Raw genomic sequence first — 15091 nt, 5'->3', positions numbered from 1 at the left:
GAGGAGAAGCAGGGTCAGGTCTGTGATGCAATCTCAGAGTAGTTGGGTCATGTGGGCTTGGCGTTGTCTCAGGGTAGATTCTGCAGCCAGTACTTAGGTCTTTCTAGTGGACCGTCATTTCTAATTTCTGTATCCTCCTGTTTCAGTGCACCACTGAAATATGAACCTTTTATCTGATTCCCTTTCACATTCCTTGGTAGTTGACTCCTGAGTGCAGATGGGATTTCATTGATCTTACAAAGACTGAATACTTTTAGGGAACTTTAAAGATATCCTAGAGAAAATCAAGGATAATGCTTTTCCATGCTGGCATGGAAAAGAAAGAAATTCATGCAGAGAAAGAACCTTCTTAAGTTTGAATCTAGATGATGTGAAACGTTCTACAGTGTGGGAAGTGAGGTCTTCGTAGGCTAGTTTTATTTACAGGTTTATTTATTTTTGTGCGTGTGGATGTGTGTGCATGCGTGTGCGCATGTTTGCTGCCCGGCATGGATGTTAGAAACTGAACTTGGGTCCTCTAAAAGAGCAGCAAGCATTATTATCCACAGAGAGATATCCCTCTGAGTTGTTTGTTTGTTTGTTTGTTTATTTATTTATTTATTTATTTATTTTTAAAGATAAGGTTTTCCTGGCTGTCTTCGAACTTGCCATGTAGACTAGGTTGGTCTTGAACTTGAAGAGACCTGCTTGCCTCTGCTTCCTGAGTGCTAGGATTAAAGGTGTGGACATCACATCCTGCTGTGAGACAGGGACTTTAAAGGCTAAGATAGGAGGCTTTACAGGTCTTTTCGACACAGTTGTCCCAGGCTGCACAGGTCTTTTTGCATCGTGGCATCCAGTCCCAGGTGGGCAGATAGGCGTGCACAGGTGGTTTTGTGCAGGGCTGCTGGCTATGCTTCAGCAGTCCCCTGCGGCAGCTCCTGTTGCCACATGTGCACGAACTCCTCTTCTTTGTTAGAATCCTAATCAAATGCTGCTTATCGTGACAACCTCATTTCTAAATAAACTAAGGAGAATTTGTCTCTGCCTTAGGGTCAGCTCTAAGGGGTTTTGTTTGGTTTCCCTCACTGAAGCCATCCTCTTACTTCTGATGTCACTGGAGTCTCCCAAGACTTCAAGTCAGTTCTGATCTTTTCCAGAGTTTAGTTCACAGCTTAAGGCCTAGTCTCAGAGTGTTGCTTGTTTAGATATGAGTCATGAGTGCAGTTGTCTAGGTCACCCAATCTTCTGCCCAGCTGTTTGTATAACTTGGGCTGCCTCTCCTTACGTAATTGGTTAGAATGCCTCGGGAGAGTATTGATTGTTGCTGGTTTATTATCCATTCGGGAAGAGCTTTATGGACAGGATGTAGAGGGTAGTGTGGTGCATAGTGAACCAAGTTTCCATGCCACCTTTTGGCTTTCTCTTTTAGCACCTCTGAACGTAGAGCTGCCCGGAAGCCTTAGAACTCCGTTATTGCGAAGGTCCCTGTTGGCAGTGACTAGTGCAGTAGGCGAGAGGTGAGGCTGCAGGTTACCAGCCTGCAGACAAGGTAATCCTTCTGCTGACAAAACCTGATCTTGAAACTGTCCAGGAGACGTCAACCATGAATTTCTCCATTTGAGAGATGTTATCACTTAGGAGATTCAATGCTTGTAGTTCTGTGCTAAGAACTGGGGACAAAGACCAAATGTATAATGGATTTCACCTTGTGCTGTGGCTTTGGGTAGAGAGAGAAAACTAGCACCGCCTGGGACTTTTAAGAGAATGAAGGAGCTTGAGGAGTCTGGGGACAATGGTGGCAGATGACTTTTTTTTAAAAATCACCATTATTCTGGGGAGAGTCTTCTAAAATGACTTCTACCTGTTTTATTTTATTTTCAGTTTTTTGAGGCAGTTTTTCTGTGCCGCTCTGGCTGTCCTTTAACTCATTCTGTAGAGTCCAGGCTAGCCTCTAACTCTCAGAGATCCTCCAGCCTGTGCTTCTAGAGTGCTGGGATTAAAGGTGTGTGTGCCACCACCGCCCATCTTTAACTGGTATTCTTAACTGTCACCAAGGAAGATAAATATTTATTTTGCATGTTCAAGAAAAGTGGGTATTATAGCCATGAGGTCTTTTTTATGTGAGTTCTTTAGATTCTAATTTCTCTTCCAGTCTGGTTGCGGGATATAGCCACTCATGTCTCATTCTTTAATCAGAGGACTGTTGTTTTCTTAACTTGATTCATTTGCATGCACTTATTCAAGAATATAGAAGACAAGCAAGCAGGAGACTTTGTCTTTTCTTTCCACTACCCCTTGAATGGTCACTAGATGGCCTGCTAGTATTGCATTTTAACTTGGCCTGTTAGAACACAAGGGAGTAGGCTTCTTGCCGCTGGTTTTAATCTAAAGTGATATTTTAAATGCTGTTTTTAAATCTACCAGGAACTCTGGATTTACTAGTGCTATAAATTATTTAAAGGTTTGTCTTCTTACAAAATGGTGGGTTAGTGCTCTAAATGGATTTTATACTGCACATAAAAAGCAGACTTTGTAGCTCAGTTTTAAAGTGTTGCCAGAATGTCCCTTGCTCGTGCTTTGGATGCATGCAGTTGAGATAATAGAAACTTAATAGTTGCATGAAAATGTGAACGGGCCCCAGCCTTCAATCTGCTGAGCAGATCTGGCTCCGGAAGAAAGTGCAGCAAATTCATGGAGGGAAAGCCTTAAAGCGGGGAACTGCTGACTCTCAACACGCCAGGCTTCTACAGGAAGAGTCAAAGGAGAGGACCAGGATCGATGGTTTGAGGTGATGAGTGAGCGTCCCGCTCACCAGTTTCCAAGCAGAAAAACAGTTGCCCAAACAAAGATGTAGGTGTAACATCCATCAGTCATAGTGTTTAGTCAATTTAAAAAAAATGGGGTATCCATCTTTTAAACTGAATAAGTATTTAACATTCATAGTATCTAAGATTTCTGTCTTTGGAGGTATGAAACACACATTAAGGGTAATGTGTGAACTGTTCACTGAGCTCTGCTTGGGACACTTAGGCAGCCTGAGTCCCTGTTACTCTCACGCTGGAAAAGAGGGCCTCTTAGAAGGGTGAGGTGTCTAGGTGAAGACTTTCTCTGGCCTGGCTAGTGATCTGTTTTTTGTTTGAAGGGGAATTTGCTGAAATAAAGTGCATTATATGAACAATAACAGCAGCACAGTGTTTCTGATAGCTAGGTGAGTCTGTGGAAATCCTGAGGAATCCCACACAGAACAATTCATGTGGCAGGGCCTCTGCATTCCGCTCCTTAGGTAGCCAGGCTCACTTTGAGCGAGTATCAGTCCTTTTGGGTGTTTAGTGCTGGTTTAAGAGACTGAGGTTTGGATTAGAATGTGGTAGAAACTGGCTGTGTCTGCATTTAAAATAAAAAAAAATATGTGTATGGGTGTTTTGTCTGCAGCTATGTCTGTGCACCATGTGTGTGCCTCGTGCCTGCAGAGACCAGAAGGCGGCATTGGATCCCCTGAAACTGGAGTCACAGATGGCTGTGAGCTGCCATGTGGGTGCTGGGAATTGAATCCAGATCTTCTGGAAGAGCAGCCAGTGCTCTTAGCCGCCGAGCCATCTCTCCAGCCCTGTGTCTGCATTTTTTTTTTTAAAGATTTATTTTATGTATGTGAGTACACTGTAGCAATCTTCAGATACAACAGAAGAAGGCATCAGATCTTGTTACAGATAGTTGTGAGCCACCATGTGGTTGCTGGGAATTGAACTCAAGACCTCTGGAAGAGCAGTCAGTCTGCTCTTACCCTCTGAGCCGTCTCTCCAGCTCCTGTGTCTGTGTCTGCATTTTTAAGGTTCACTTTGTACTTCTGTTAAGCAGTTGCCTGTCTCTACACAGACTCCGTAGGGATCACCTCCTCTGAGCAGATGCTTCGTGTTCCCCTGGACTCATCCCCTTGGCTCATGGTGTTTGTGTTAGTTCCAGAAATACTCACCTTACCCCTTCAGAAGAAAACAGAGGCAAACTCTTGATCTTTTATTTAGCATTGGTTATCCACCAGAAGAAATGCATACCACACTGTAAGGCTAAAATTCATTTAAAATACTGTTAGATACGAATCTACAAAGGGAAGAATTTTGTCGAATGTATGTGATGAAAAACTACTTTGGCTTAAAAATAAAATATTTTCCTGCATAATGACAGCCTCCATGTTGATATTTGAAAGCAGCATATGACTAAACTTGCATATATGTGGATGTACAGTGCCTGTGAATGAGTTCCTTTCTGACATCATTTGGAGTCACTTGGGTTACCTCTGCCTCTCCCGGTCACCTTGGAGGCACTCAGCTTTCCCACAGATCATTTGTGTGTTTGTGGGCTGATGTGGGCTGGTCAGAAAGAGCCTTTTACTTGTAGAAACACTGGCTCCTTTGCAAGATCTTGCTCTGTTCAGGGCAGGCAGCGTCAGATGGCTGAGGACACGGTCTACGTTGTGTTTCTGAGGAGGGCTTGCTCCTGCTTGAGAGAGCGTCCTGCTCCAACAGCCTTGTGCTTGGGACATTGCGCTCGGCTGGTCATGCTGTTCTTTGATTTTGGGGAGCTGCATCTTGGGGTTGCTGGCAGAGGAAACCAGCTAGAAATGACAAGTACCTGTTGTATCAGATGGAGTTGAGAAGACTTGCTGAGCGCCTTTCTTCTGACCTCTCTAGATTGTTGACAGCTAGCCACCAATAGATGTGGGAGAAGGGGAGAGTTCCAGTCCCCTCCACCGCCAGGTGCCCCTCCACCGCCAGGTACCCCTCCACCGCCAGGTACCCCTCCACCGCCAGGTGCCCCTCCACCGCCAGGTGCCCCTCCACCGCCAGGTGCCCCTCCCCCAGCCCCTCCACTGCGTCACACAGCAAAGAAAGAACAGACAAAGCAAGCAGCTGGAGAGGGGCTCTTCCCAGAGTGGGGCTGAGACTGGTGTGGTGGACATCCCATGGCATTTACTCCTACGCGGTGTACTCTGATCTTCAAATGCTAAGCGCTCCGAGGCCGTGGGAGGGGAGCGTGGTTCTCAGTATACACGGCAGAGAGGGCTTGAAGAGGTGCGTTTACAGCTGTTCACATTTCACCACTAGAACTTCTCCAGGCCAAACAGCAGTGCTGACTATCTTTTTTCTGAAGAACATTACCAGTGTGTGGAAAGATACTACACAAAACTAGAAACCCCCAGACACCTATCAACTGATTTTTATGGCCTTGGAGAAATAACTTTGTTTCTGGCCTTGTTTCTTAAGTAGTGATAGTCATTAGTAATAGTACTTGCCTTGGCGGTTACTGTGAAGTCTGTGAGCTAACGGACTGATGTGAGTAGCTAAGGCTGGACCCCAGCGTGTGCAAGCGGCTAAGGCTGGACTCTAGCTGGACTCTAGCTGGAGCAAGCACTACAGTAGCAGTAAGAACATCAGCTATAACTGACGTACAGTTTCCTGCTGCCTTCCATCTCCCTTTGGTTTGAAAACGTGTCCCTTAAATTTTGTGATTAGTTTCTGACTTCTGTGTCCTTTCTGTGAACCTTACTGTAGTTGTCCTTACAGAAGCCTAATGAGTTGCTGGCCTTGTATGTAATTGATACTTTCAGGATTTCTATTCCAACTTTAGAGGATGTTAGTCTTTTATGTTGCAACTGCCAAGATTATGTATGGTTTAATGTGACTTTGGGGGCTGGCTATGTTCAGCTCATTGAGTTGTGTGCTGCTGTCCCTAAGGGACAGACAGGGGTTTCTGGACTGTCACAGGCTCGGTAGAGATTGCCAACAGGCCATCTACCCTGCCGTGCACCCATGGCAGGGAACAGTTAAGCAGTGTAATAGGCAAACAACATAGAAGGATTTGGGGTGTTGCACTGTGCCCATTCCCAACCCCTACCAACTACTGTTTTCACACTGTGCCTGTGCTGCTTACCTGACTTTAAAGAAGGATCTTTTCCTTTTCCTGTTGAGTGTGATTTCCCTTCTTAGGTACATTCTTAAAGCCGGGCATTCCACAGAAGCTTCTGCCCCGCCCCTCGACACCGACACACACTCACTGTGTTGTGGGTTTATTTACGTGAGGCAGTAGTTCACCTTATGAGGATATGGTTGCGCATGAAATTCACCAAGTCGGGCCAGAGGCAGCTGAAGGAGCTGGGTGCCTTGGTTCACTTTCTTTTTTTCTTTAATGACTCGATATAGTATTTCTCCTCAGTAAATACAATTGATAAATTTCTACTAGAAAATATGGAAGGTCTGGGAGGCTTGTAGAGAGTAGCTGGGCAGTTTGTGCTGCTCACACGTGCTTCCTGCTCCCTCCTTCATTAGTGGGACATTGAGGGACAGGAGCCTCTTGAGAAGTGCGCCTGTGGACCAGGCGTGGTGCTGTGGGCACCTGTGGACCAGGCGTGGTGCTGTGGGCGCCCGTGGACCAGGCGTGGTGCTGTGGGCACCCGTGGACCAGGCATGGTGCTGTGGGCACCTGTGGACCAGGCATGGTGCTGTGGGCACCTGTGGACCAGGCGTGGTACTGTGGGCCGGCCGGCCTGCCTGCTGTAGCTGGTTTTGGATTTTGTTATTCCTTTTTCTGTATGTGTAGTCTTTCTTATTTCTTACTCTTGGGTTTATTATGAGGAGGTCAGAAGCCTCCTTGAATATAACCACAGGAGAAGTCAGGTTTTGTCACCTGATTGAACTGAGCAGTGTTTCCTTCTGTTGTGCCATTGTGGAAGCAGAGTATCTGAGGAGATAGTGCTGTAAGCCACTGGTACCGTCTAGATTCTCCTATCCCATAGGGATTGCTTAAACAGGCAACCCTGTCTTCATGTGCTCTTTTGGCATAGACATGTGAATAATAATAATAATAATAATAATAATAAATAATGATAATAATAATAATAATTAGCCCTGCTGATTAAGGTCAGAGTCTGCCGTTGCTCAGATGGCCTTCTGAGCTCAGGGCAGTATGGAGGTCTCTTTTCATTGGCAGAACGTTCCTCTTTCTGACCATGTCTGGGGAGTTCAACTACGCTCCCCGTCTCTACCTACAGAATGCCATGTAGCCTTGGTTAAGATTACAGGTTCCACTTCCTTTCTCCAGATAAGAACCCTTCAGCTAGCACCTGAGCTTCCTGGAATGCATCTCCGTGCTAATGAGGCATTTGGTACTGTAAGCCTTCGCCCAATGACCTTTGCCCATCCTGGCTATTCTGACTCCCATCCCCCAGATCACTTAAGCCTTGAGTCACACTAAATAAAGTCATTCTGTCTCCCTGCAGCTGGTGCCGGTGTCATTACTTACCAGATGGACTTGCAGGGCTTCCAGCACTTCCCTGCCCCCATCCTTGGGCACAGGGAGGGTTGTAGGTAGGGGAAAAAGGAAGTTGATATGAAATGGGTGTTGTGAACCTGCGTAGAAGTGGTTCCTTTGGGAAGTTCCACTCTTTGTTGTCAGGATACCAGCAGTCCAGTTCAATAGCAAACACCAACCACGAATCAGTAGGAATCGGTAGCAGCTTCTCCCCGGCTCATGACCCAGCAGAAACAACAAGCCCCCACCAGATCGGCAAGGGTCAGTGCAAGAATCAGCCAGAATACCACAAGGAGTTCTTTGGCGTTTCTCTCTCTGAGGTGAAAACCAATGAAGACCAGTGAAGGCCAGCAAAGACCAGCGAAGCATTGCAAGGTGTAGCAATGCAGTGAGCATCCTCTCACTGTCTGTGGGGTTCCATTTATACTTTCTAACCAGTGCCCTCTCAATTGTCTGTTTTTAGCACAACATCACATGCTCTATCACAAGGCAGCTTCCAGAAAAACATCATGTGATACAACTGAGTTGTTAAGCCAGAATGTTCCACTTTGGAGGATCCCTGCTGTTGTTGTTGTTGTTGTTGTTGTTGTTGTTGTTGTTATCTTTTGCTGTAGAATAAAATCCAGTCAGGTGCCACTTTGAGCTCATCCCTTAGGGGAGTAATGCTCTGAGAAATGTCTTGGGAAGCAGTTTTGTGGCTGTAGAGTCACTGGGCTACTTTGTGGCCCTGCTGTCATGTCATATACCACTACGTCCAGACTGTTTCATGCAGCGTCAAAAAGGACTAGTTTTCAATGACTGCGAGAGGAATTTGACACATTCTAAGATACTAATTTTATGAATAAAATGGTGTTTTAGTGACACTAAGGATAAAGGAACACAAGGAAAATGGAATAAAATAGCGTGTTATGTGGGTGGTTTCGTGTGTGAAGTCTTTGTTGCATTGTATCTGAGATCAGCTCTGTTTACCTTGCCTGTTCTGACACAGAGTAGATTCTAGGAATTTACTCCTTCCCAGTAGATAATGGAACATGGTGCTACTTCTTGAGCGTGGGTGTTACTGGGGAGTAGACCAACTAATATTAGGGAAGTTGAAGAGGGAGCGTGGCCCTAAAGCCCCGTTTTTTTGTTACAAATGCTGATTTTCCTTGGTCTCTTAAGGATACTTGCCCTGTTGGATGAAATGTCTAACTGTCCCCTTGTTGTTATGAAGGACATCGTCCCTGTGGACGCCTCCTATGAAGTGAAAGAGCTGTACGTGCCAGAGAATAAACTTCACTTGGCCAAAACGGATGCAGAAGCCTTACCAGCCCTGAAGATCAATAAAGTAAGTTCTCCGCTGCTTTTCGTAGCAAGCGATGCAGCTTTCCGCAGAGCTGTTGGCATGATGAATGTGAGGCTTGGCGGTGCGTTTGAAGCCGGGTAGCAGTAGCAAGGTCAGGGTGGTGTGGTGTATGTCACAGTTCCGAGGACAGGCACTGTGTTTAGTGGGGTACAGTATTCCCACATTACCATGACTTTGATTTGCTTTTAGTTACATTTGTTTATTTTGAAATATCAAAGGACAAAGATTATGTGAGATTTGGGGGCATAAGAGAAGGGATTGTTTCTAAAGCATTAAGAAATGCTAATCCATATTAATTAAAATGAACTTTTACTCTTTTAAACATGTTTCTCAATTTCCTGTTCGACACTCGACTCTCCCTTATATGAAGAAAAATGGACAAATTAGGAATGATTCTGTTGTACATCTCTGCCTAATGGTATCATTAGGTGCCTTTCTCAATTAACAACTGCGGTGTTAAACTAGGCAGGACGGGAGTGGAAACTGTGACTTAGTTTCAAATCTTAGGAAACTTGAAATTGTACAATTTCTACATATTTTAAAAGCAGATATAAAAGAAAACCCAAGGAGAGAGCCCCACAAAGGTAAGGAATGAGTCCAGAGTAGCCACTGGCCTTTCCTTCAGCCCTTCTTTCATTCTAACAAGATTCTGGAATAGTTAAGGAAGTGTTACCTCTCAGCGCTGAGGATGGAGAACTGAACTCAGCCTGCCCAGAGACAGGAGTCGGTCTTTATGGGCTTTGTGTGGTAAGTGTCAGGGAGAGATGGTGTAAAACAGAGTTGTTCCAGTCTGCTGTTGTGGAGGAGCCAGAGTTTGTGCAGACAGGGGGAACGAGAGATCTATATTGGGTTGCAGGAGACAGATGTAAACTTCTCAGTTCAAGAGGTCACAAATCTGTTGTCTGCACATCCTCACAAGACCTCTTTGGTCACTGAAGGCTAAAGCTTCAACCTAAGACATTTGCGGGCACGCAGGTGTTTAGTTCCTCACAGATGCCAGCTGGAGCTGAGACAAGCAATGACCACTGACGTGGGCTTAGGAAAGCTAAGTCAGGAAAACTTGAAAGTGGAAACACAGTCTCCACAAAGAGTTTCTCCTGTGAATTGAGGCCGTGTAATTCCTCGTGTCTCCTTGCACACGCTGGCCGGCATGCTTTGGGGATAAACTCCTTAGAATGAGACTCCATTTTACTGTACGCCATTGGCCGCTCTCAGCCGTCTCTCATCGGGGATCCATTGCTGAAGGACATGAGCAGTTCACAGGCTCTTTAGTATTCTGAGGGGATGTACCACAGGCCCTGAGGTTAAAGCAGTAATGATCTTTGTAAGGTGAAGGCACCGGGGAAGAGAATTTTTGGTAACTATTTTGTTTAAAGTATTTTTTGATTTAGGATAGTGACTATCAATATAGAGTTTCTAAATCTTCACTGTCTCCAGTTCTGGGAACTTGGCAGAATTGTAAAATTTCCATCGCCTTGGAAATTAATTGTGATGCAATCTGCATTTGTTTGTTTGTTGTTTGTTTGCTTTGAGACAGTTTCTTGCCTGACTGACCGGGAGACTTATTGTATACGCCAGGCTGCATTTAAAATCATAGAGCTCTGCCTGCCTCTCCCAAGTTTGCACCCCCAAGCCTATTTAGCAATCTGTATTATAACACTCCTTTCAGAAGTTGTCTGACACACGTTGAAGTTTGAGATCCACTGGCTTAGGCGAGGCTGTCCCCGGTAGAAGTGTGCGTTGGGTGATGTACTATAGATATGCTAGAAGGAAAGCTTGTTCTCCTAGAGTTCTTAGTTTTTCTTCCATTTGTAGGACCCACAGCTATGTCTCTTACCATTACTTTCAAAATTAAATGTATTAGTTTTACTGCTTGGGTTCATAAATACTGGACATAATTGGTTTTTTTTTCTTTTTATTTACTGTCTAATTTGCTAGGTGGACATGCAGTGGGTGCAGGTTTTGGCAGAAGGTTGGGCGACTCCTCTGAACGGCTTCATGAGGGAGAGGGAATACTTGCAGTGCCTTCATTTCGATTGTCTTCTGGATGGTAAGATAGTCCACATCTAAAATGGAGCTGTGTGCGGAGGTGGCGTGGCATGGTTTAAGGTGTTGGCCATGTTTCATGAAGGGCGTCATGGCCTCTTTCACAGTTGTCCTGAAGACTGAGCTGTCTTCCTTCTGAACACTGTAAGGGAGCCGTGGGATCTCATCTCCACTTTAACTTCCCGTGATTGGCTCCCTGTGCCGGGCCAGCCTGCTCTCCCCTCAGGGTACACATCGGAACCGCTCCTCTCCGAAGCCTGAGACGCATGGGCTGTTTTGTGTGTGTGTGTGTGTTTGTTGTCTGTAAAGATTAAATGTTACATTTTGATTGTCTTCCTTGGAGTCAGCTGTTTGACTCAGCTTGGAATATAGTGCACATTGGCTTATTATTTTTTCATCTTAATTCCTAGTAATTTCATACTTTTTAGGAATTTTATAATTCCTAGTAATTTCAGAAGGGCATACAGATTCATTCATGGCTGACAACTTTTGTTCAAATAAATATGTTTTTGTCCATGATTTTTTTTTACACAGTACAATTACTTCAATATAGAAATTCAAATAGGAATTTAACAGTACATTTTATCTTTTCCATCCTGTATATGTTATAGTGACTTAAAAGCACGCACGTGTGCACACACACACACACACACACACACACGGACATGGTGGCACACCAATTACCTTTAATCCTAGCACAGAAAAAGAAAAATAGATCTCTGTGAGTTTGAAGCCAACCTTACCTATAGAGCCAGTTTTAGGACTTCCAGGTGTCAGTAAAGAGACTTGTCAAAAAACAAAACATTCACAGGCTGGGAACAGAGACTGTGCCTTGGGCTCACAGGTGACACAGTTTAGATCAATTGGGGCCACTGATTAGTGCCTTTGTTCTTGGCCAGTGACAGCTGACATTGGTTTGATTCTCACGGTATTAAGAATGTAATTAAAATGGGTGGAGAGAAGAGGGTTTATGGGGCATATGGGGAGTGGGGAACCAGGAAAGGGGAAAGCATTTGGAATGTAAACAAAGAATATAGAAAATAAAAAGAATGTAATTAAAAACGGGGAGGGCTGGGTAAGAGGCTCCGTGGTTAAGAGTGCTTGCTGTAAGGAGCACGCTGTAAGGACCTGAGTCCAAATTGCTAGCACCTTTGTAAGAGCTGGGCATGGCGGTGTGTCCCTGTGACCCCAGTACCGAGGAGTGGAAAGGCGGATCCTGGGAGCTTGGTGGCCAGTCAGCTCTCCTGAAATGCCAGGTCAATGAGAGACTGTCTCCAGGGAACGAGGTGGGGGCGAGAGGGGACACACAGCATCCACCGTGGGCTGGGCATACACCTGCTCACATGCACACAACACACACACACACTAATAAGTTAATAAATAAGTAAATGTAGAATGTTTGTCATGCAAGTATACTCAGGGATACATAGAGTTATTTAAATGTTTTCGGTAAAGATTAAATTTTTCTTGGAAAGGTCAAAAATAGAGTTCTTGGTGTCATTCGTTTAATGGGATGTACAGATTATTTTTGATAGTGACAGCCACCTGATGCTTCCTTTGCAAATTGCTTCTTTTACATCTGTAATTCTGTATAATTTTTTTTCCCCAAGGACAGTTGGATGACTTGTAAGAATTAGTATGTGATATAGTGTTGGTTCTTTTGTTTTTTTGTTTTTTTTTGACAGCATTTCTCAGTGTAGCCCTGGCTATCTTCCACTCTGTAGACCAGGCTGGCCTTGAACTCACAGAGATCCACCTGCCTGTGCCTTCCCAGTGCTGGGATTAAAGGCCTGCACCACCACACCCAGGATTTACTGTTTTGTTACATTACCTCATTAATCATTAACTGTATGTGCATGTTCATTTGTGTGCATCTGTCGTCGTTCATGCCACAGACACGTGTTGAGGACAGAGGAGGACGTGTGGCTGTCAGTTCATCCCTTCTACCATGTGGGCTCCAGGAACTGAGCTCTGCTGGGTTTGGTGGCAAGTGCCCTAAACTGCTGAGCCATGTCACTGACTCTGGTTCTTTAAAAAGAAATTGTTGTTCTTTGAGATGTGTCACTGGGGACTAAGACCCAGAGAGTGAGCTGTGCACCTGTGTGTCCTGCAGGGGGCGTCATCAACTTATCAGTGCCTATAGTTCTGACAGCTACGCACGAGGACAAAGAGAGGCTGGACGGCTGCACAGCGTTCGCCCTGGTGTACGAGGACCGCCGCGTGGCCATCCTCCGGAATCCTGAATTTTTTGAGCACCGGAAAGAGGAGCGTTGTGCCAGACAGTGGGGAACAACTTGCAAGACTCACCCCTACATCAAGGTCTTGACTCATCTGACAGTAACGTTTGTGATGAAATGGGGCCATTGCCTATGTGTTAATTGTTCCTCTGGGTTGTGGATTTTTGCAGAATTGAGACTGGATCTTAGATGAGTGTCATGAGCAGATGGTCTTGCCATTTTGGTTCATGTAAATATTCGGTGACTCTTTGTAGTCTTTTAAAACCATTCATGCTGGGGATTAAATCCGGAGCATGCTAAACCTGTGCTTAGCTCTGTGTATACCAGTGTGTTAAAATGTTTACACACAGTTAAAATATACATAGTTAAAATACTGTGTTCCCTTGTGGTCTAGCTGTAGGGAAAGATTTTTTTTTTTGTCATTGTTGGTTTTTTTGTTTGTTTTGTTTTGTTTTGTTTTTCTAGACAGAGTTTTTCTGCGTAGCCCCTGGCTGTCCTGGAACTCACTCATAGAGGTCCACCTGCCTCTGCCTTCCAAACACGGAGAGTGAAGGCATATGCCTCCACTGCCCAGCTGGTAGGGAAAGATAGTCACTGTGTTCTCACAGGGAAGATTCAAAGGCAGGCGGCAGTGGGAGCCCACACCAGGGCAGCTTAATATTCTAAACCCTTTAACACTGTATTCCTGTGGAAAATCAGACACATGTTTTATCTCCTCCTATGTTCACTGAGTGTGGACCAGGGCAGCTTAATATTCTAAACCCTTTAACACTGTATTCCTGTGGAAAATCAGACACATGTTTTATCTCCTCCTATGTTCACTGAGTGTGGACACGTCAGCCTGGAAGGCAGCTATCTGTGAGTTGTTTAGTGTTTTAAAGGAGACTTTGAGTTTTCGAAGAAGTGAACTGCATTTAGGTGTCAACCAACAGTGTAGGGAAGGAAGGGCGGCTTCAGCTGCACCCTGTAGTGTGGACCCTGTGCGTTTAGACTTCTAGATGCAGGGCAAGGTGAGTGAGGGCAGATAGAACGGAAGGAGCTGTGCACGAATTTGTCTGTGAGCTTGACAGATTTGAACACACTTGATTGTCAGCGATCATTAGTGCCAAGTGTTTGAGATAGGAAGACACACAAGACAGGTGCCCATAGGTTGCACATTACTGTCAGCTAGCATCTAGTAACAGAGAGAAAAAAAAAGAATGCTTTTATTAAAACTGAGTAAGAATCATTCGCTTTTTTGGTTGCTTTTCAGAAATTCATCCAAGCATTATGTCACAAGTATTTTAAGAAATTACAACATTCCTATTTCTTCAGCATCTTTAATTCCCATGGCGTTCATAAGCCCAGCTTGGCCTTTAAGATGGAGACCAGCTTTCAGAAGCTGTGCTTAGCTCACATGAGAGTAATGTTCTTATTTCTACTGTAGCCAAAGATTTCCTCTTGCTTCCTGCTAGATGGTTCTGGAGCAAGGGGATTGGCTGATTGGAGGAGACCTTCAGGTCCTGGACCGGATTTACTGGAACGATGGTCTTGATCAGTATCGTCTGACCCCTACGGAGCTCAAGCAGAAGTTTAAAGATATGAATGCTGGTAAGGTGTGAACCTACTCATCGAGTGTTAGAGAGATTATTTGGAGAGAAAGTTCCAGAAGTTTTTTCCTAATACTACTGTGAGGTAATCCAATATATAAAGAAAAGCACAGTCAAGCCTGGCCACTGTAGTCTGTTTTATTTTCTTACATTCTTAGAATTTGATCCAACATTTTGTATATGGTGTAGGAGATGGATGCTAATAGCGAATTGTAAGTTTATTGTAAAACTCACACGTTAAAGCTAAGTAGAACTATAGAGGAGACTTTATCAGAGCTGTTCCCTTACGCCATAGTGTACCTCACAGAACGCGTGTTGGAGCGATGCCCCCTTACTGTGCATAGTCCGCTAACCTGTATTGTACATCTCTGTCTGCTCACGTGCCAAGTGCTGAGGTTTCAAAAATAAACACAAGAGGGGCTTTATGGGTAAAGCAGACAGGGAGCAGCAGTAGGAAGCAGTTGCCTCAAGAGCAGTCCCCCTGCAGTGCCCTCCTCGCTTGGGTGTGGGATGCAGTGGGACCCTGTGTTCTCCGCAGCTCTGCATGCACAGGCTGCAGGGTTTCTCACCGAGCACACTCCGTGGGTGTT

The 15091-nt window shown here is 44.9% G+C and overlaps 1 protein-coding gene across 2 annotated transcripts in view; it reads left to right on the top strand.

Annotated features, from left to right (window-relative positions):
* The window catches only part of Papss1 (3'-phosphoadenosine 5'-phosphosulfate synthase 1), a 74065-nt gene that overhangs the window by 26978 nt on the left and 31996 nt on the right, over positions 1–15091 (top strand). For both annotated transcript variants that reach the window (XM_052179229.1, XM_052179230.1), the window contains 4 exons: positions 8498–8611; positions 10568–10679; positions 12789–12994; positions 14367–14502. In XM_052179229.1, the coding sequence (XP_052035189.1) occupies positions 8498–8611; positions 10568–10679; positions 12789–12994; positions 14367–14502 (568 nt within the window). The remainder of the gene's footprint in view (positions 1–8497; positions 8612–10567; positions 10680–12788; positions 12995–14366; positions 14503–15091) is intronic.

Source organism: Apodemus sylvaticus, chromosome 4, assembly GCF_947179515.1.
Source record: "Apodemus sylvaticus chromosome 4, mApoSyl1.1, whole genome shotgun sequence".
NCBI lineage: Eukaryota > Metazoa > Chordata > Mammalia > Rodentia > Muridae > Apodemus > Apodemus sylvaticus.
This window is presented reverse-complemented; position numbering and strand designations above follow the sequence as displayed.